Source organism: Drosophila nasuta, chromosome 3, assembly GCF_023558535.2.
Source record: "Drosophila nasuta strain 15112-1781.00 chromosome 3, ASM2355853v1, whole genome shotgun sequence".
In the NCBI taxonomy this organism is placed as follows: Eukaryota; Metazoa; Arthropoda; class Insecta; order Diptera; family Drosophilidae; genus Drosophila; species Drosophila nasuta.
The window spans coordinates 38,803,980-38,825,231 of record NC_083457.1 but is presented as its reverse complement, the minus strand read 5'-3'; the positions used below and the strand labels follow the sequence as shown (position 1 = coordinate 38,825,231).

Genomic DNA, 21,252 nt, shown 5'->3' with positions numbered 1-21,252 from the left:
TCAATACAATTAAAAAGATTGTAGATGATTTGATTAAATCATTAAAAAAACTTTAAATATATTCAATCTTCAATTAAATCTGCACATTTATCTTTTAGGTAACATTCTCGATTAATTAATAGACAGCTTTAGATAGTTGCTTTTCTTACTCAATTTAATTTAACTTTCCAGAAATTAAAGTTCAATACGATTTATATATATAATCCAACTAAACAGAGTTTCAATTACAAATTCTTGAACATCAGCATCTTTTCTAAATTCCAGTTTCTTCTCTCATTATGTAACAACTTAATGTTGATAAGAAAATATAGTTTCCCATTCCCCTTTACACACTTTGCCAGGCATTTGAGTTACTCAAGATATTAAGACATGACAGCGAATATAATTTTCATATTGAATTCCTTTTATGACAAGAATTTCCTTGCCGAGCGTTGTCAAGTTGGATTTGTCGAATAAATCATCAATTTGAATGGTCGGAACTTTTATTATTTACCATATATCGACCTTATATATAGTAGGCTGTTTCTGTATCTGTATCTGTGTAATTTTGTAGCCCCTTCATTTCAATTGCGAGAGTTGTAGATTCGCTAGTTTTATTTTATTCCTTTGCCTCTGGCTATTTATACGACTTTGACGACATTTTTTTCTGCTGGTCGCCAACACAAATAAAAATTGTGGAAATTACATAAAAGGCTCCACATTGGCGCAGCCTCATGACATTTTGCTATCCTCTTGCCGCGACAATCTTTACCCACAACAGCAGGAACAAGAGCTAAAGCAGGAGCAGGATAAGGCACAGACAGAGCGCAAGAAAAGCAATCAGCAAGTGGTGTGTAGAGGTTTTTGTAGGTGACGCAACTTCGAGTTACCCGATAGCATAAAATGGGTAAGACTTTGTTACGGTTTCTTAAGATTTTTGTGAAGAGATTTCGAAGGGAAATTTTGAATGAAAAATCTTTAATCTACAAATTTAACTTTACAATAATTGAATTGTGTGACAAATCTGAAAAAGACATTCTATTATTATAAAGCAGAATATTTAGTCGGTATTAAATTAAGTTAAATTTATTAATAATTTACTTGAGAATATATTTGATGGTATGTTGAAATACATTTTATTTTCTAACTAGAAGTAATTGAAAATCAAATAATATTATTTTTTTTGTAATCTGTTCTTTTTGAGATAATTTAACAATTCATTATAAAGTGGAGTAAAGGCCAATTTGGTATTTGAAAAGCAACAAAAAGTTTAATAGAAATGAATTTGTTTTGATTTTGTTATATAATTAATAAATAGATCTTAGATGGAAATGAACTTTTATATGATTAATTGCAAAATAGATTTGATTTTATGTGAGTTTTAATTTCAAAAGCCTTTAAAATTGGCAATTAAATTTTTTGTTGTTAAGAAACGAATACTTAAATCGTTAGATTTCTAGGCTATAGTATGTTTATCATGTTAAGTCGTGCATAGCCCATTTGCTCTTGAATTAGTGGGTATCAGAAATTTTACTTTATGCTGACTGTGTGGAAACAGGACGAGTAAATTGTAAACTGTGCAGATTCCTTGAGCGCAGGACTCCTACGCACACGCGCCAACCAGCACACATTGAAACACACTCTCGCACACACACATATACACATACACACTCATGTACTGTGGCCAGACAAAATGGAGGCATTGGCGCCATGAAGTCGCGCCAGTTGAGTTTTTTTCATGGCGGCTGCGTTGACTTGAGTTTGCTTTTGCTCTTTTGTAGCATTTTTTCTGTTTTACTTTTGTGGGAGGGGCAGCTGCAGGAAGAGTCGACTTTTAGGGGCAGGCAAGCAATGTGGCGTATACTTAATCTGGCAGCTAGGCATCGTATTGGAAACGTTAAGGCAACGCATCGCTGCTACAATTAATCAGCTGGCACGCTCGGCTAATTAAAACTTTCGCTGCGAAAAGTTACCAGATTTTCGTGTTAAGTTTGTTAACTTGTGCACAGAGAAAAGAACAACAACACAACAACAAGTCACTCAGCAGCAGCGAGAACAAAATATAGAAGCTCAGTTTGTTGTACATAAGCAGCGAGGCAGCAAGACAGCGGAGCAGCCATTGGTGGTCATGGCCCACCCATTGGGCGGCACAGTTGGTGGTGGATTCATCCTGCGGGGTTGCCCAAAAAAAAAAATACTGATGGAAAAGCCAAAGTGCTGTGTGCTGTGCTGTGGTGTGTGGTGTGGTGTGCACCCCTTCCCCGCCCCTTGATCTGCCATCTTCGCATCCCTTTTACTCACATCAGAGCAAAGCAAAAGTGCGTGGCAACAGCAAAAGCAGCGCAGCTTCAACTGTGTTTTGGAGCATGCGCAGCACAGCATCCTGTGGTCCAAGTGAGGACGCGTTGATTTTCATAATGCTTACGACTTGTGGCATGAATGATGTTTGCGTCAGAAGCGCACGATGTGTGGCCGGCGTAGCACATCATTCTAGGCCTAGCCTCCGATCCGGGCAGGACACGCCACCAGCTACTGATGCTGCTGCTGCTCTGTGACATCATCTGCAACAAACAGAACAGAAAAAAGTTGCCAAGTTGTCAACTTCAGCTACAGCTTCAGTCTCAGTCTTCAGCCTTCAGCTTCAAGTTCAAGTCAAGTCAACGCGTTTTTTAGCCACCGTTTTGTGCCTTGTGTTGTAAAAAAGTTGAAACCCAAACGTTGTTAAGTTTTACGTTAAAACAGTGCCTTATAAAAGTATTTCGCGACTACTTTGATTTCATCGCCTGCCTTCGTTGTTTGTCGTGTGCCTTAAATGTAAACGTAACTCTTTAAGTTTAGTAGAACTATAAATAAGTAGGAATTAGGAGCCTTAGGCTCACACACACTCAGACTCTGCCAATAATTTGCCTTAGATGACAGTACTCCGTGTTTGTTATAACTATATATATATTATATATATTCTACACAACGTTTTTAACGAATATTATATACACAGTATACAACACCAACAAAAAAAAAAGTAAAAGTTATTTGTTAATTGCGAGAATTCGTTGCGTATTCGCGTTTTTTGAAGAAAAAAAATACGTTTTGTACATCGAACTATTTTTAGCTAGTAGAGAGAATCCTGTTAGTGTATTTTCTTACGTTCACCCTTTTTGAATTGCCTCAAACTTTCGGTTCCGTACAATTTCTTGTACAAAAAACGGGCTGGACGCGTTCCGTGTCGCCGTTTCAACAACACCACAAACGTGCCTCAGAGCTCGGCGTTGCAGTCGCCATCTCAGGTTGCCATCTCGCCTTGGCTTCCGATCGTCGTGCGCTGCCGTCGTAGTCAACGATTTTTAAAATCCCTTCACCCCGTACGCCTTCAATAAAATGTTATAAAAAAGAAAGAAAAAACAACACAAAAAAAAAACCAGCTACATTTAAAAAATAACACTCAACACACACACAACATACACCACACAACACACACACACGACAACCGCTCCGAGTGTGCCTTTGTAAGCGTATTAAGCCTAAGCCAAAAGCCTTTTGTGCCTTTCGAAACACTTCTGAAAAAAAAAAACAAAACATAAAACACCAAAAAAACCGATTAAAATTAACGTAAACTTAAACACAAATAAAATTAGTTCGATGAATCTAAAAAAGCGTACGAAGAGTAAGTAAAAATTATTTGTAACATAAATTTTATACAATTTTATTTTGTAGTTGATCATTAGAAATTTTGTTAACAGAATTTGTGCCTTAAAAGAATTTATTATGTGAATTCTTGCCTTCATATTGAATTACTGAATTTTAATTCGAAATTCTTATCTTGATATTGAAATGTGAAACGTTTTCTAAAATTTTATAATCCTCAGAATTTTTTGTGATACATTAAGTTGTTCATTGAAGAGCTTTACATTATCAAACTGTGATTTTTGTATAACCTGAAGTATACAAAAAAAGTTGATATATATATATATATTTATTTTTAATAAGAGTTGATTAAATGGAACAAAAGCACAGTGAAATGCTTTCGCAAATTGAAAGTTAATAGCAAACATGTTATATTAATTTGCTGTGCATGCTTTCCAAATAATTATTACGATAGGAAATTGCATTCACTTAGCATCCACAAACACACACACACTAACAAACTGAAACACTGCAGGTTGCAGGAACTCGCAGAGTCAATTAATTAGTTAGACCCATAGCAAAACTTCGCTGGCCGTAAATTGCGTCCATTAGCAGCACAGTGTGACTTCCGAACGAAAAGTGGTTGCCAATTAGTGCGAGCTCGTGCCGCTTTAGCTGAACCTTAGAGTTTGCACTTCAGAGAGCGATAGCGAAGCATTTGCATTAGAAGTAAATAAAAGTAGTAATGCGATTGCGATCCATTTTTATGCGCCATATATTTTTATGCATTTCGGATATTTTATTGGCCATAATTGAAAGTCATGTTGAAGGCGAACAGCAGCGTCATCAATTGAAACCTTAGGCAGCAGCTGTAATGCAATACGATGCCACAAGATGAATCCATTGTGGCTTCAGCTACAGCATTTATTTAGCTATCTTCCTTTATTCATCGAAACTGTGTCGCACTGTTTGCCTTTGCTTGCGCTCTATGAAATCCATCTACATTGCTTGTCACATCCTGCACACATCCTTGTTCAACTCCCCATTTCCTAATCCCCCTCTAGTCAGTGCGAGAATGTGTTTATTTTGAGGTTATGTTTTGGGGGAGACTTTGCTTGGCATGCAGTTAATTGAATTAATGGACAATATTGAATTACATGGCAAATGCTCTCATATAGAAATTCAACAAAAGCGACAAGTGAAAAAATGTCCTGCAAACTAAAAAGACGGAAGTAGGACAATTAGAATGCAAAACTTGAAACAAAATTAATTTCATGCTACTTTCGTTGAAGTATATGGAAATGTGGAATTTATTAAACTGTCAAATATTTATAAGGAAATTTCCAATTATTTATAAGGAATATAAGCAATACGCTCAAAAGTATGCTACATAAAATAGGCTTTTACATTTCAACTTGTGGGGAAATTGAAGTATGACGAAATTTGCAGCTTAAGTGTGAAATTGTCTGCTTCCTTCATTCCCACTTCTATTTCTCTATTTCATCACATTCTTCTCCACTAGGCACAACGCATGTGTCAAGCATCAAAAGCGTTGCGCGCAGCAAACTCCGTTAGTTTGCCGCAGTCTCCACTCAGGAGCACAGTCGAGTGCTTTTCGCGCAGTGCAATTTTTGAAACTCGGGTCAGATTACGCTACTGAACTGTCGCTTAAGCTGCGCAATACGTTGGCAGCACTTTGCCGGCTGGCGCCAGTGAGGCGAAGTCTGCGTCGTAAAGTCTACACTAGCCAAAGAGAGCATGACTGTGAGAAAAGTCTACACACGCAAATGTTGGGGTTGCACTGTGTCGAGCTCTCTTTTGCTGTCTCTCTAGCGGCTGCACCCTTTGAGTAAACTTTCTCAAGCCATGCGCAGGCGTTGCGCCGCTCTCTTGTGCTTTCGCTTCGCTCTTCGTTGCGCTCTCTCTCTGCTGCGTTGTCTGCTGTCACCCCAAAAAAATTAAATAAAACACAGCGTGCAGACAGACAGCAAAAATGCGGTTAACGTCGACCGCGACGTTGGCAGCGGCAGCAGCGACGTCGCAGCATCCCCTAGGCTGGTCCAATTTTGAGGTAACCTTTTTCAGTTACGTGCCAGATTTCGTGGCCAGCAGACGTGCCTATCTTCTTCACTCTCTCTACAAAGCTAAAGCCGCCGCCAGTGTTTGTTCGATGCCATCAAGAAGCCGCCATATGGAGCAGGCTTTGATAAAAAGTAAATTTTAAACAGTGCTGCAGTGTTTAAGAGTGTGTGTGTGGGTGCAAATATATGTGTGATTTCCTGCTGCTGTGGCCATGTCAACGCCATGTCTTTTTGCCGGAAATTTCAAGTGATTCCGGCAGCGTGAAAAATCACAAATAAACCAAAACATAAGTCAGTGCAAAATTATCGATTTTTACATAAGCAAATAACGCTTATAGTGTTTGTGAGTGCGGTTCCGGCTGCTGCTGCTGTTGGGGGGAAGAAGCTGACACAGTTTGCCCCGGTCTAAAGCTGCAGCAGGACAGAAAATCAATTACATAGTAGAAGGGAGCAAAGGCACTGAGGCATTAACTGAATTTAGCTAAAAATCCAGGCATTAATGTCGCATAAAATGGCGCAGCAACAACAATAATCGACGTCGCAGTCGACGCCGACAGCGCTGCTTGGCATAATGACAAGAACTACAAGAGGGACAGTCAAAGGGGGAGTGGCGGGGTGGGGAGTAACGACAAGTCACCCCAAGCTACAATGGCCTGGCTTTGATTTGGAAACTGAAGTGCCCACAGAGTGTGCAAGTGTGTGAGTGAGTCAGTATCTAAGTGAGTGTGCGAGTGTGTAGTTGTGTGTGTAGAAGATTTTCATCATCATCAGCAGCAGTAGCAGCAGCAGCGAAGCGACTTTGTCTGGTTTTTTGGGTGGTGGCTGCTCCGGCTACAACTCTGGCTCTGGCTCTGTCCCCGGCTATCTCTGCTTCGGGCTTTGGTCTTCGGGGGTGGTTTTGGGTATTTGGGAATGAAAAAGGGGCTCAGAGGGTTCTGCTCGGCTCTGCTGTGGTGTTGGGTTGCTGCTCAGTGTGCGCTATTTATAACACTTGAACGGCCATTTATTTCATGTTTATAACGCCTGTTCTCAATGGTTCTCTCTCCTTCTCTCTTTCTCTTTGTGTTCATGCAGTGCCTTTTACAATTTCTACACGTAATACACTAAATTTAAGACTAGCACTAGGAGCTGAACGAGTCAGGCTTAAATCCAGACCGAGACGAGGACAACGACACAACAACAAGGATGTCCACATTATCGCTGCGCATACAGCTGGAAGGTGGTCGGGTGACCAAGACCATACAATTCCAACCAAATACCACAGTCTTCGATGCTTGCAAAATCATACGCGATAAATTCGCCGAAGCGGTGCAAGGACAACGTAAGTAGAGACAAGCAGCTTCTTTATCAACTCTTCGCTAAGTGCTTAATCTCGTTAATACTTTTAGCCAGCGAATATGGACTCTTTATTTCGGATGAGCAGAATCAGCAAGGCGTCTGGCTGGAGGCGGGACGCACTCTGGGCTATTACATCCTGCACAATCAGGACACGCTCGAATATCGCCGCAAGCTTCGCACGTTGCGTGTTCGCATGTTGGATGGCGCTGTCAAGACCATTTTGGTCGATGACTCGCAGCCCGTGTCGCAGCTGATGGTGGTCATCTGCACAAAGATTGGCATCACCAATCACGAGGAATATGGCCTGGTGCGTGAGGACAACGAGGCCCAGAACGAGAACTTGCCGGACAACAAGTTTGGCACGTTGACGCTGAAGCGAAAGTTCACCGAAAAGGATCGCGATGCCAAAATGGAAAGCTTGCGCAAGAAACTCAAAACCGACGATGAAAGTGAGTTGGAAATTTGTTAGCACTTTAGTTTTCCCAAATATACAACTTTCTTTTGCTTTTCTCTAGTGAATTGGGTTGATGTGGGTCGCACGCTGCGTGAGCAAGGCATCGATGAGTCAGAGACTGTGCTGCTGCGTCGTCGCTTCTTCTTTTCGGATCAGAACATTGATTCCAGAGATCCCGTTCAGCTGAATTTGCTGTACGTGCAGGCCAGAGATGCCATACTTGATGGCACACATCCTGTCACACAGGATAAGGGTATGCTACTTAGCTGCCAGGGATTTGAATTCATTTAATTAATCATTCCCATCATTTTTATAGCTTGCGAGTTCGCTGGCATTCAGGTGCACATCCAATTCGGACCGCACAACGAGGCCAAGCACAAGCCTGGATTCTTGGAGTAAGTTATAAAGCAAAAGACTAACTCAACATCTCCGCTAATCCCATTTCTCCTTTCCCCAGCTTAAAGGACTTCTTGCCACAGTCGTATGTGCGCGTCAAGGGCATTGAGAAGAAGGTCTTCTTGGAGCATCGCAAGCACTCGGATCATTCGGAGATTGATGCCAAAGTGTTGTACACCAAAACAGCGCGAGAGTTGCCCACTTATGGCGTCACCTTCTTCTTGGTCAAGGAGAAGATGAATGGCAAGAACAAGCTGGTGCCACGTCTCTTGGGTGTGACCAAAGACTCTGTGCTGCGTCTGGATGAACGCACCAAGGAGATTCTCATCTCTTGGCCACTGACAACAGTGCGTCGTTGGGGTGCTTCGCCCAACACTTTCACCCTGGACTTTGGCGACTATGCAAATCAATATTATTCAGTGCAGACGACGGAAGCCGAGCAAATTGTGCAACTTATTGCGGGCTACATTGATATCATATTGAAGAAGAAACAAACCAAGGATCACTTCGGCATCGAGGGTGATGAGGGCTCCACCATGGTGGAGGAGTCTGTGACGCCATCTCAGTGAGTTTAGAAATAATTTATTTTTGCTTTGAAAAATCTTTACTTATGATTTACTTATTTATAGGGCCACTTTCTTGCAACACGAAACAAATCGTTCAGAGAAACTTAACCTGGAGAGTCTCGCTCATCCTGGTATTATGCGGACTGCTGACGGTAAGTCGACTGGTTTCTTTTTTACAAAATATATGCACTTTGGCTTCAGCTTTTTTAAACTATTTAAATGTATTTTTATTTCTGTTTATGTTTATAATTAAAGTTTAATATAGATAAGGATAAGGAGAGATTAGCGACTTGTATTTGGAAATATTTTCAAACGAATTTTAAAATGTTCGCTACAATATTCCATCAATTTTATAAATTGAAGCCTCTAAATTTATATTATTTATTATTATAAAAAAACCTGCATTCTTTCCACCTGTCTGTCCGTCCACCTAATTCAATGCCCATAAACCTCTCAGATTTTTCTGCTATTTAGATAAAACAAAGTGAAAAAAAACTTTTTTTGCCATAGTAAACATATAGGAGAAGCTAATCGAGTCAACAAATTTTATAGGTGCCATTGAAATGATCCGTCTTAAATCAAGATTTAGTAAACCTAACTTTGTATTATTGAAATCTAGAACTTTGCTTTAATTTTTTTACTTCTGTTTGATTGTGCTTGATTGCTAATTTTGATTTCTTACTTTGATCCTTTCTCTCTCTCCGCGTGTGCATATCCAATATGCGATTAATAGGTGAACGCACCTTTATCCAGAACGAGGTGCAGACCGTGCAGTACGGCGCCTTTGTCGGTCAGGTTAACCATGCACATCAGCCGCCCACGGTAAGTAAAAGAGTCGCCGTCGTCGCCCCCATCTACCCCCATTACTATCTCTATCAATTTCATTTCATGCGATTTTCTATAAGTTGCCATTGCACCATATAACCTCAAACATTTTCTAAACATAAACATATTTACAACTAAATCTAAGTCAATTTTCGTCTCACTTTTAAACATGCTGCGTTAACAAACATTTAGAAAATGGTCATGCCAAGTTTCACAAAGTATGTGTCTCATCAAGGAAAACACGAAATTTTCTTTTGCTATAATCTATTTTTGTTAATTTTCTGTTTAGACTAAGGAAGTACGCATTAGTTCTGTGAATCTGACGGAGCCGCAACGCGCCTTGCTTGGCTATATATCAGCTGGCCAGGATGTCTTGATACGCGCCGACGAGGAGCTGCGCACTAAGGTAAGCTTAAGGGGAAATAAAGAGTTTATATTCCTGATGAAGATTATGATGCTAATTGTTCATTAGCAAATTGAGAATGGGTTAAAAATAATTGAGAAAACTTAGTTTGCATAGTAAAAATATATTCGAAATAATTTGCTTGAACAGCAAATGAAAATTTCAATTGAGCAATTGTTTTTGCCAGCAAATTTTAAATTAAAATGTACCAAAGAAGCATGTATCAAGATTTTAAATGAATATGTAGCCAAATAAACAACCCATATTCAATAGAATTAAATAGCCTCAATAAAATGGCGTAAACTTAATATTCAACTACTTATTTTGCAGGCACCCATTCAAGAGCTGGGCAGCGATTTGCGATCGATTGAGTGGCGTGAGAACACGCTGGACACCTCGAAGCAGGCAGTCAGCTCGCATGTGGCCACGATGAGTGCAGCCACCGCGCAAATTATAACTGCTTCGCAACCCGATGAGGTTGACACCGAAGCCATCTCAGCATCTGTGTCGCAGATTGCTCAGACCATACCCGAGGTGACGAAGGAAGTGCGTCTGATTGCAGCGCTCATGGAAAACGATTCGAATGGCGATCAATTGTTGGAGGCAGCACGCAATCTGTGCAATGCATTCAGCGATCTGCTAAAGGCAGCCGAACCGGAGAGCAAGGAGCCACCACAGCATTTGATTAATGCCGCCAGTCGTGTGGGAGAGGCGACGACGCATGTGCTCAGTACCATTGCCGAGGAGGAGGCACCCGAGAATCGTGATCTGCATGACATGCTCTTGGCTTTGGCCAAGGCGGTGGCCAATACCACTGCAGCTTTGGTGCTGCGTGCCAAGAATATCGCGGCCAGCTGTGAGGATGATCAGGCACGCAATCGTGTGATTGGCGCAGCGAGTCAATGCGCTTTGGCCACCAGTCAGCTGGTGGCGTGTGCCAAGGTTGTGGCACCCACGCTGCACAATGCCGCTTGCCGGGAGCAACTCGAAGCCGCCGCTCGTAATGTGGCCAGAGCTGTTAATTCACTGTGCGAGGTATGCAATGAGGCCAGCAATGATCCCAAACTGAAGGATGATCTTTTGGCCGCAGCGCGCGATGTTTCCAAATCGCTTATGGAAATGTTGGAGCACGTGAAGCTGAGCTCTCGGGAGCAGGCGCATCGTACCAGCCAGGAGCTGAGTCCCGTGGAGAATGTCATCATTGGCACCGACATTCTGGTGTCCACCAACGATCCCCAGGAAATGGTGCGTCATGCACGCACTTTGGGGCAGACCACAGCTCAGCTCATACAGAGCATCAAGGGCGAGGCGGATCAGCAGGAGGATGCGGATATGCAGCGTCGTCTGTTGTCGGCTGCCAAGCAGTTGGCCGATGCCACAGCCAAGTTGGTGGAGGCAGCACGTCTCTGCTCCTCGAATCCCCACGACTCGGACAATCAGAATGCGCTGCGTCGCGCTGCTGAGGAGCTGCGTGAGATCACCACGAGCACAGCGAATACGCCAGCCATGAAGCGTGAGCTCATCCAACGCCTGGAATTCTGTTCCAAGCAGGCGGCAACAGCAGCCACGCAGTGCATCTCGGCTGCTCAGAATGCTGTGCAACACAGTCAGGATCATCAGACCAAGGAACAGCTGCTGCAGGATTGCAAACGCGTGGCGGACACCATTCCACGTCTGGTCACCTCGTTGAAGACAACACGCGCTCAACCGGACGATTCCAATGTGCAGCTAAATCTGATTGAAGCCGCCGAGCAGTTCATTGAACCGGCTCTCTCAGTGTCCAAGTCTTCGCGTGCTTTGCAGCCAACAGTCACTGATATCCCATCGGCCACGCAGCTCTCCAAGTCCGCGCTGCATTTGGGACAGAGCGTCTCGGCATTGCATTCGGTGGCGCAGCGTGCTCGCGATGCTTGCGGTGGTCAAGAGCTGGAGTCGGCGCTGGAAGCAGTGCGTAAACTGCATCATGTGTTAGATGACACACGCCAAGCGGCGTTGGCGGGTCAACTGCGTCCGCTGCCCGGGGAGACGGTGGAGAACACTGCCGATGAGCTGCGCAAGTCGGCAAAGAATGTGGGCATCGCTTTGAGTCAGTTGCTCAGCTCGGTACTGCAGGGACAACGCAGTTATGCTGGTGCCGCTGGACGTGATACAGCCTTGGCTCTTGGGGACTTTACCAAGAGCGTGCATGGTGTGGCGGCAACCACACAGAATCCGGCGATTATCGATTGTGCCGATGATGTGGTCACGAGCTCAGCGCAACTCATTGAGCAGGCGCAGCGCACGCTGCAGGGCGTCTCCGATCCTCAGGCCTTGACTCAAGCTGGACGCGATGTCACTGGTGCTTTGTCACGCACTGTGGACTGCATTCCCGGCCAGCGTGAGGTGGATGCCGCTTTGCGCAATGTCAGCGACCTCAGCGAGATTTTGTCGGTCAGCGAATTTCCACCTTCGAATCGTCCTTACGCCGAACTGCAATCGGAGCTAAAGCAGGTGGCCGAGCAGTTGAGCAGCTCTGGTGGACAGATTGTGCAATCCTATGCTAGTCCTGCGCTGCTGGCCGACAGCAGTCAGCACTTTGCGGCCAACTATCGGGATCTGTTGTCCGTGAGCATGCAGATGGCGGGTCAAACGCAAACCGATGAACCTCTGCGCTCCCAGATGATCGAACGTCTACGCAATGTGTCCACACAATCGTGTTCGCTGCTATCCACAGCCAAATCGATTGCTGCCGATCCCGGACAGCCGAATGCCAAGAATCTGCTGCATGCAGCCGCTCGCAGTGTGACGGAAAGCATCAATCAGCTGGTGGATGCCAGCATTCAGTCTGCGCCAGGACAAAAGGAATGCGACAATGCGATGCGCAACATTGAGGCGCTGCGTCTGATGCTCGACTATCCCCACGAGCCGGTCAACGATCAGGGCTACTTCGATTGCGTCGAGCAGGCCACCAACAAGTCGAGGAGTCTGGGCTACGCCATCTCCGACATGATCAATAATGCCAAGCAGTCGCAGCATGTGGAGTTCAGTCAGTCGGTGAATAATGTGAACGACTCGATCCAGGGACTCATGGAGAGCTCCTCGCAGGCGGCCTATCTCATTGGTGTCTCTCATCCCAGCAGTGTGGCTGGACGTCCCGGTATCATTGATCAGGCACAACTCACCTGGGCCTATCAGGGCATACGCCAACACTGCGACATTGTGAGTAGTGCGCAGTCCACGAAGCCGCAGATGATCTCGGCACTGACGGTGATTGCCAAGCACACGAGTTATCTGTGCTCGATTTGCCGACAGGCTAGCATGAATACTAGCAATCCGGTGGCCAAGAACGAGTTCATTGTGCTGGCCAAACAGGTGGCCACCGCCACCTCGGATCTGGTGCAGGACATCAAGGCCATTGAGGAGCACCCAACGGGCGGCAGTCGCGAACGTTTGGTGGAACCGCTGCTCGAGGCTGTCAAGGCGGTGCGTCAATACGCTTCCAGCCCCGAGTTCATCTCGATTCCGGCGAAAATCTCCGCAGAGGGTCGCAAGGCACAGGAGCCAGTTATACAAGCGGGACGCGGTGTCATCGATGGCGTTGTTGAGATGGTCAAGGCAGCCAAATCATTGGCGCTGCAACCCGACAATCCACCCGTGTGGCAACAGCTCTCCATGCACTCGACGCCAGTCTCGGAGTCGGTGAAACGTCTTGTGGACAACATACGCGATAAGGCACCAGGACAGGCACAATGCGAGCAAGTGCTTCACACGCTGGGAACTTGCACCAGGGAGCTTGACAGCTGCGCCTTGGCGGTGAATGCTCAGGGATTGAGCCGACGTCGCGATAACAATCTGCATGGCTTCAGCGGACAGACGATGAACTCCGCAGCTGAACTTCTCGATAAACTGGAACCCATACGCGTGGCGGGCAAGAATAATGCCGAGCAGCTGGGACATTCGGTGGGCGAGATCTCCAGATATGTGGTGCCCATGGTGAATGGCGCCATCGGCGCTTGCACACACATTGTGCACAGCCAGCAGCAAATGTCGCTGATCAATCAGACCAAGTCGGTGGTGGAAAGCGCTATCACATTGGTGCAATCGGCCAAAGACTCTGCTGGCAATCCACGTGCCACGAATGCTCATCCACGTTTGGATGAGGCCATCGATGGCACTCGGGAAGCCATTCAGGAGTTGCAGCAAACCGTGGAGAAGATCAACGCGGAGACAGGTATTGTTACCGGACTCATGGAGCAGGTGAATCGTGCCATCACTCGTCTCACCGATAAGCGGCAATCGCTGTTGAATGCCTCGTACTCGGACACCTTTGTGGACTATCAGACACGCATGGTGGTCACCGCCAAGGAGATTGCACGTCTCAGCAACGAGATGAATGCCAAGAGCAGCGTCGAACCCGCTGCACTGCCTCAGCTGGCCGTCGACATGACCCAGCATTATCAGCAGCTTACCCAGGATTCGGTGGGTGCGAGCACCACAACTACTTCTCCGGACGTAGCCATGCGCATACGCACCACGGTCATTGATCTAGGTCGCTCGGTCAGTTCTATGATTCAGTCGTCAGCTGGTGGAGCTAGTCCAAATGATGCCAGCGCCCAGAAGGAGATTGCACGCAATACACGTGAAGTATCCGAGAAGGTGGCCCAAGTTTTGGCTGCCCTGCAAGCCGGTTCTCGCGGTACTCAGGCCTGCATCAATGCCGCTCACACCGTGTCCGGTATTATTGGTGATCTAGACACGACCATTATGTTTGCCACTGCGGGCACATTGCACTCTGATGGCGACGGCAGCTTTGCTGATCATCGTGAGCACATTCTGCAGACCGCCAAGGCTCTGGTGGAGGACACCAAAGTTTTGGTTACAGGAGCTGCAGGCACACAGGATCAGCTGGCAAATGCAGCACAAAATGCCGTCTCTACCATAAGTGAGTAAAGTAAAAATAATTTTTATTTCACGATACTTATTTCTAATTTCCATTGCAGCTCAATTGGCTGAGGCTGTCAAGCGTGGTGCCTGCTCCTTGGGATCCTCGCAACCGGATTCCCAGGTCATGGTTATCAATGCCGTCAAGGATGTGGCCTCTGCGTTGGGCGACTTGATCAACTGCACCAAGTTGGCCTCAGGCAAGCCCATACACGATCCCTCCATGCAGGATCTGAAGGAGAGCGCTAGGGTAAGTCTACAATTTACTATCTATTTCCCCCCTCTAGTCTCTTTTTGAAATTCTCTCTAGTTTTTTTTTTTTATACACCTTTGTGCTATAAAGCTTTTGTTGTTGTGGCTTTAATTTAGTGTATAATATTTATAGGCATTTATTATGGTCTAATTCATTTATTTCGTATTTTTCTTATCACCTCACTCACCAAAATCTTGTAACTTAAATTAATTGTGGTTATGGACAAGCATAAAATAAGAAAGTTAGACAGAGTCAACTGTGTACTATAAGTATCGATAACGAAGAAGCAGGCATAAATCGATAACCAAAGCGATCCTGCCTGCACCTCAAACGATTAACTTTAAATCTTATTAGACAACTATAAAGCTTAGTTAGGGACTGTTTTTTAAAACTTTTTTCTAATATTATCCAAGTGTATTTTTTTGTACCCAGACTGATGCATACATAAATGTTGTGAATCCTTTGAAAGTAATTACTACTTAAATCGTACTGGCTTTGGCACTCATATATGAATATATTTACTTATAAGTCAACAAACAAATAATTCCCCAACAATATCTAAAACTTTTTCTTCCTCTCTTGCTGTTGTTATTGCACAAAACGAGCGCAAAACGAATAAACTCATCTCAGCTGCTGCAGTTGCTCGATTCTCAAACTCATCTTTCTCTCTTCTCCCACTCGCTGCTGCTGTTGCTGTTGCTGCTGCTGCTGCTACTGATGTTTGTTTTAAATGTTATTAATGTTTTCAATGTTTAACCAACATAAACACACGCACACACACTCGCATACACTCACACAAATACAAATACTTGTGTACATTTTGTATAAACAGCCCCCAAATCTGTGAGCCACAAAATTTCTCATCTTCCTTTCTCAGTCAAATCATCCACCCACCCTGCCTTCCTGCTGCCGCTGCTCCGCATGCATTTGCTGCGCCCGCTCACACACTCCCTCTCCCACTCTTCAATCTCTCTCTCTTCCTTTCTCTTTTTCGTCGATCCACCACCACAGACACCGCCACCCATCCACCCCCAGAAAAAAAGAAGCAAAGAAACAACATTTGTACAAAGAAAAATCCATAAATTTTTGTATATTTTTCATTTTCGTTTTTGCTAATTTGTGTGCGTTTGACGTCTCTGCTCTTATCTCTTCCCATACACACATACACAAATTACTCTCATGAAATTGTACAAAAACAAAACAAAAAACTGCTCTCCACGCTCTCTTCATGCGCTGCGCTCGCTGTGGAAATTTTGCAACGATCAAAAACTGCCTATCGAAACGACATATGCCATCCAAATCGATCGTTATCGAAATCGATATACTCATACCAAAAAAAACACGTACTACATTCACATTACAAATTTGATAATGCCAACCTACAAACAACAACAAGCAGACGCTGCAAGATGTTTGCCAATCGACAGAAACAGAATCAGAATTTGAAACTAACACATACAAACAAACGCCCCCCTCAGCATCAGCAGCAACAACAGCAGCGATGGCAGCCCACAATAATGGAATCATGAGTCATTAGGGGGAGGCTATTTGGAAACTTTGTCGAAAAATTCTTATTTAACATTTTACATTAATCATTGCACAGAACAAAAATGAAATCGAAAACAATTAATTCCATACTTTTCGCCACTTTGAAATCAAAATTAAGAAAAACTTTTGTAAAACTTGTGGATACGTTGGGGAAGCGAATGGAAGATGAGAAATAATCTTAAATACACCCCAAACAATTTGCTTTTTTGTTGAAAAGTGTTTTCTGAGCAGTATTCACGAAGAACTTTAGTTTCATTAAAGTTTTCTGAAAAGTTAAAAATCAATTCCAATGAATTTTTTACAAGAATGGGAAATTTTCATTTCCAAAACCCAACATTAAATAATGTATTTTGGTAAATCTATAATTTGTTTGCTGTCCCAAAATATCTGCAAGTTCGCCTTTTTCGTGAGTGTTGTGTAGAATTTATTAACTTTGTCCAATTTTTCTTAAATAAAATACATATTGTAATCGCCAGTAAAATTATTGTCCACCGACTTTGTTTTAATTATATTATAATGTTAATTTTTTTTAGTAGGTGATGCCAAACAAATAGCCATCGATATGTAGTTTGTAGTTACTTAATTTGTAGTCTGTAGTACGTAGACTTTATGCCTAAGCAACTTTATCAACCATTCTCATGCTTTCTATTTAAACAAACACTAATCACAAACATTTTACTTCCCTTCCTCCAAACCGAAAAAAAAAAACACTTTGTAATTAAAAAAACAGGTTATGGTGCTCAATGTTTCCTCACTGCTGAAGACCGTTAAGGCTGTGGAAGATGAACACACTCGTGGTACAAGAGCTATGGAAGCCACTGTGGAGGCCATTTCACAGGAGATACGCGTAAGTTGCTGAAAATGTTCTTTTAATTTACAGAAGTGCTCATAATGTTCTTCCTTTTGCAGGCCATGCAGACACCTCCTCCAGTTGGTAGCCCCCCAAGTGGGTCCCGAGGATCTGATTCGCGTCACCATGAATGTCACAGCTGCCACTGCCAAGGCTGTTGCCGCTGGCACCTCCAATCTGCAAGCGGACATTGTTTCCGCTGCCAATTTGGGACGTCGTGCCATCTCAGACATGTTAATTGTCTGTCGCTCCGTGGCCTGGAACTGTGCTGAAACCGAAGAGCTGCGTGTGCGCACTATTGAGGCAGGCACTGCGGTCGCAGAATCCTATCGAGAGCTGCTCAATGGCATTCTCCACAATTGCAGTGCCGATGATCGCATGCATTTGTCACGTCGTGTGGCCAAGTGTGTCACAGATCTCGTGGCCATGGCACGTCTCCTGAAGGGTTCCGATTGGATTGATCCTGAGGATCCTACAGTGATTGCTGAGAATGAATTGCTGGGCGCAGCTGCGTCCATTGATGCGGCTGCCAAGAAGTTGGCTTCGCTGCGACCACGTCGTCAGGAGGATGTTACGGTGAGCGTTTAATCCAATCACTTAATTTCTTTAGTTTTAATGGTGAATGTGAATGGTGAAATGAAACTAACTGAATCAACTCGTTTAAAATTCAAAACTGCACGCATCGCATATGCATCTTAACTCATTTGAAGTTTCGAATCAAATCCTCAAACTACCAATACCAAAACCCAACTACTCATCAAAATGATTCCAGTGAGATATGTTTGATATTCTTGGTTGTTACATTCAAAAGTTCACCCAGGAATCAAACATATTATTACTGTGATCGTTGAAACTCTACTAAAACTACCAAACAATCGAAATTAAATCAAAACTAAAACTACAATTAAATGGTGTTTGCTTTAACTACTTACTTAGACATTAAGCTAATAAATAAATTCCTTAAACCTCACTAATTTGTATTTCTTTTCACAGATCGAACTGGATGAGAACATGAAGTTCGATGAGATGATTCTGGAGGCTGCCAAGGGCATTATGGCTGCTTCAGCTGCTTTGGTGCGCGCTGCCAATGCCGCTCAACGTGAGCTCATTGATCAGGGCAAGGTGGCCCGTCGTCCACTCACCAGCTCCGATGATGGTCAATGGTCCGAGGGTCTGATTTCAGCAGCTCGCCTTGTCGCCGCCGCCACACACAGTCTGGTAGAGGCTGCACAGAATTTGGTGCGCGGTGCGGGTACCGAGGAGATGCTCATCTCAACGGCCAAGCAGGTGGCTGCTTCGACAGCTCAACTGCTGATTGCTTGCAAGGTTAAATCCAATCCCAACTCGGAGGCTGGTCGTCGTCTGCAGGCTGCTGGTAATGCTGTCATCAAGTCCACCGATAATCTGGTGCAAGCAGCACAGCAAGGACTCGAAGATGAGGAGGTTCATTCGCTGAAGATCAACACATCGATGGTGGACGGCATGGCGCAGGAGATCAATGCGCGTTCCGCGGTGCTGCGCAAGGAGAAGGAACTGGAGGAAGCACGTCAACGTCTCAAGCATGTGCGCCAAGCGCGTCGCTATGTTAAGAACCCACAAGGATTTACCACAGATGAGAGCGACACTGAATACGCCTACGGCACAGTCAACAAGAGCCAAAACAATGTATGAACAGGTTTCCATAATTTATGAATAGTTTTTTTAGTTGTGCACAACAAAACCAAATTGGCATTGATTTAGAACTGACGAAATTATCACTTGATGGTGTTGGTCCAAATCAGATTGTAGATTATAACCCAATCTAACCCTAATCTAACCAACCGAAATTCTCTTTTACTTTACTTACGCTAACCATGACAGACTTTGGGTCGCGGAGCTGCCTACTATGGATCACAGTCGGGTGATCTGCCCAGTTCGCCCAGCTACTACTCAGGTGGCAGCGGTGGTCAACAGAAGCATCATTACAGTTATGCCAGCCCACAGCCACAGCATTTCCATCATCCGGGTGCGGTGTCGCCACCGCCAGCAAATTATGCGCCTCTGGATGATGCCAATGGAGGAGATTTCCCACCACCACCGCCACCGTTGTCCCAAACCATTTCTAACATGCAAACAGCCACGTCAACTCACAGTTTTCGCTCTAATCCCAAATTAACCGCCAATGCTGTGCCACGCCCATATCCTGGCAGTCCCGGAGCCGGTGTTGGCAGCAATGGTTTCACATCCGCTTCGGCCACACCCACTAATCCCAACAACTACCAGCATAGCTTTGAATCGTCCAGCATTAAAACGAAGAACTCATCCACATCTGCGCCCGTTGTGCCACCGCCGCCACCACAGAAGCCCGTCAATCGCAATCTAGAGGCGTGCGTGCAGGATCTACATGACAAGACCTTCGGCCAGGGCGGCGTTGTCCAGCTCACCAGTGGCAATGCGTATCCCGGCCAAAACTACGAGGGTTATACATCCAGGTGAGTTCATCTATTGAGCTGTTGATTTATTTAGTTTCTAAACTAAGTGTTGTGTTTCTTTAGCAGATATGAAACACGCAACTTTGACAAGTCGGCGAATAACAGCAACATCAGCAGCAGTGACTTGGGCGTCATTCAACCACTGGATTCGAGCTTTTCACAAATGACACTCAATACGGATGGTGGCAAGATCAGCATTGTGGATCAGGGCTCGGAGCGTTTGACATCGATGACACAGCGCGTCATGGAGCGCAAATCGTTTACGACAACAACGGAATCGCGATCCGAAACGAAGACGGAGAAGCACAGTTTTCGCCTTGAATAAGTTGAATTAGATGCAGTTGACGGAATGAAAATAATGATGTTTGCCAAATGTGCTTTTAACATTTACATACATACTAATAGTAATAATTTAACATTTAATTATAATTAGCCACTAGCAAAACTATGTCTATATATACATACACATATATACTAGTAATCGTATATCCCCCTAACCTTAACGTAATCAATCGCTATCGATTTCTACTTTTCATAAAACGAAATGATTTCTTTTTTGTGTATATTTGTTGTTAGTTTTGTGTATGTGTTTATCAGCCAGATTATTGCCAATATCTATCCCCACATTTATAACCGTAATGCCGAATCTAATGCACTAATAAGCCATTCAAATACAAACACAGCACACATTTAATTAAACAAACAAAAACTTTGTACTAATCAAACGAAACCTAAGCAAATAATATTCGTAACTTGTAACCATAACACACAAGATCGTCATTCGATTTGTTGTTAGATCAATGCAATTTATTACTGCGCACCCATGAAAACTAAATGTTAATCGAAACTTAACGAACATTTTTTTCTTTAGTTAATTCAGCGCAAAAAATCAATGTTGAATGCGCATAAACATTTGGTTGTTCACATATAACTTAGTTTTTAGTTCTTAAATAATCTATGTACGCAAAACATTGTTCTATGCGTCTTTTATTGAAAGGTTTTTCTTCTTGCTGTGTAATCATAATTTCTGATTTCGTTTTGTATATACATGCGAAATACGTACGATAGCGAGTCGATGTGTATACGTATTTGCATATATGAATTGTGTATTTTTTTGTAAATTAATAAAAAAAACAATGTCTTAACAATATTTGCTAAAAACTTCTTTATTATAAACTAAGGATTGGATAAAGAATATGTTATTTATTCCAATAGCATTATTGTGTAATGTGAATATGGTAGAAAAAGAAATCAATGGGGTAAAATTCTTGCATTTTAGCAACTTAGATAATGAATTCGCATTGTGCTGGTACGCTTCAGGTTTTGCAAGAGGCTAAAGTCCAATTTACATACACCACATACATAGTTGTGGGCAAGAGACTAATGAAGAAAACGAATTAAATTAGCAGCTAAATTAACAGGCGCGCAGCAATCAGCAGCAAGTAACAATTTATTCGACTATTTGTGGTGTGAGTTGTTTAATTAGGCGTTCGCTAAATGTATGCAGCGTGTCGAGGGGAATGCAAACTTCTGCATAAATTTTCCTT

General features: G+C 43.7%; 1 protein-coding gene across 1 annotated transcript in view; it reads left to right on the top strand.

Annotated features, from left to right (window-relative positions):
• LOC132788858 (talin-2) overlaps positions 1–20,855 on the top strand; it is a 33,054-nt gene extending 12,199 nt beyond the window's left edge. Inside the window, 16 exon segments of the mRNA XM_060796502.1 lie at positions 6,756–7,002; positions 7,070–7,468; positions 7,535–7,726; positions 7,790–7,868; positions 7,931–8,434; positions 8,499–8,587; positions 9,169–9,257; positions 9,550–9,666; positions 9,994–14,584; positions 14,643–14,833; positions 17,115–17,231; positions 17,294–17,323; positions 17,325–17,810; positions 18,228–18,899; positions 19,095–19,705; positions 19,772–20,855. Of these exon segments, the coding sequence (XP_060652485.1) occupies positions 6,867–7,002; positions 7,070–7,468; positions 7,535–7,726; positions 7,790–7,868; positions 7,931–8,434; positions 8,499–8,587; positions 9,169–9,257; positions 9,550–9,666; positions 9,994–14,584; positions 14,643–14,833; positions 17,115–17,231; positions 17,294–17,323; positions 17,325–17,810; positions 18,228–18,899; positions 19,095–19,705; positions 19,772–20,030 (8,562 nt within the window). The 5' untranslated portion in view covers positions 6,756–6,866 and the 3' untranslated portion in view covers positions 20,031–20,855.
• The last annotated feature ends 397 nt before the right edge of the window (positions 20,856–21,252 follow it).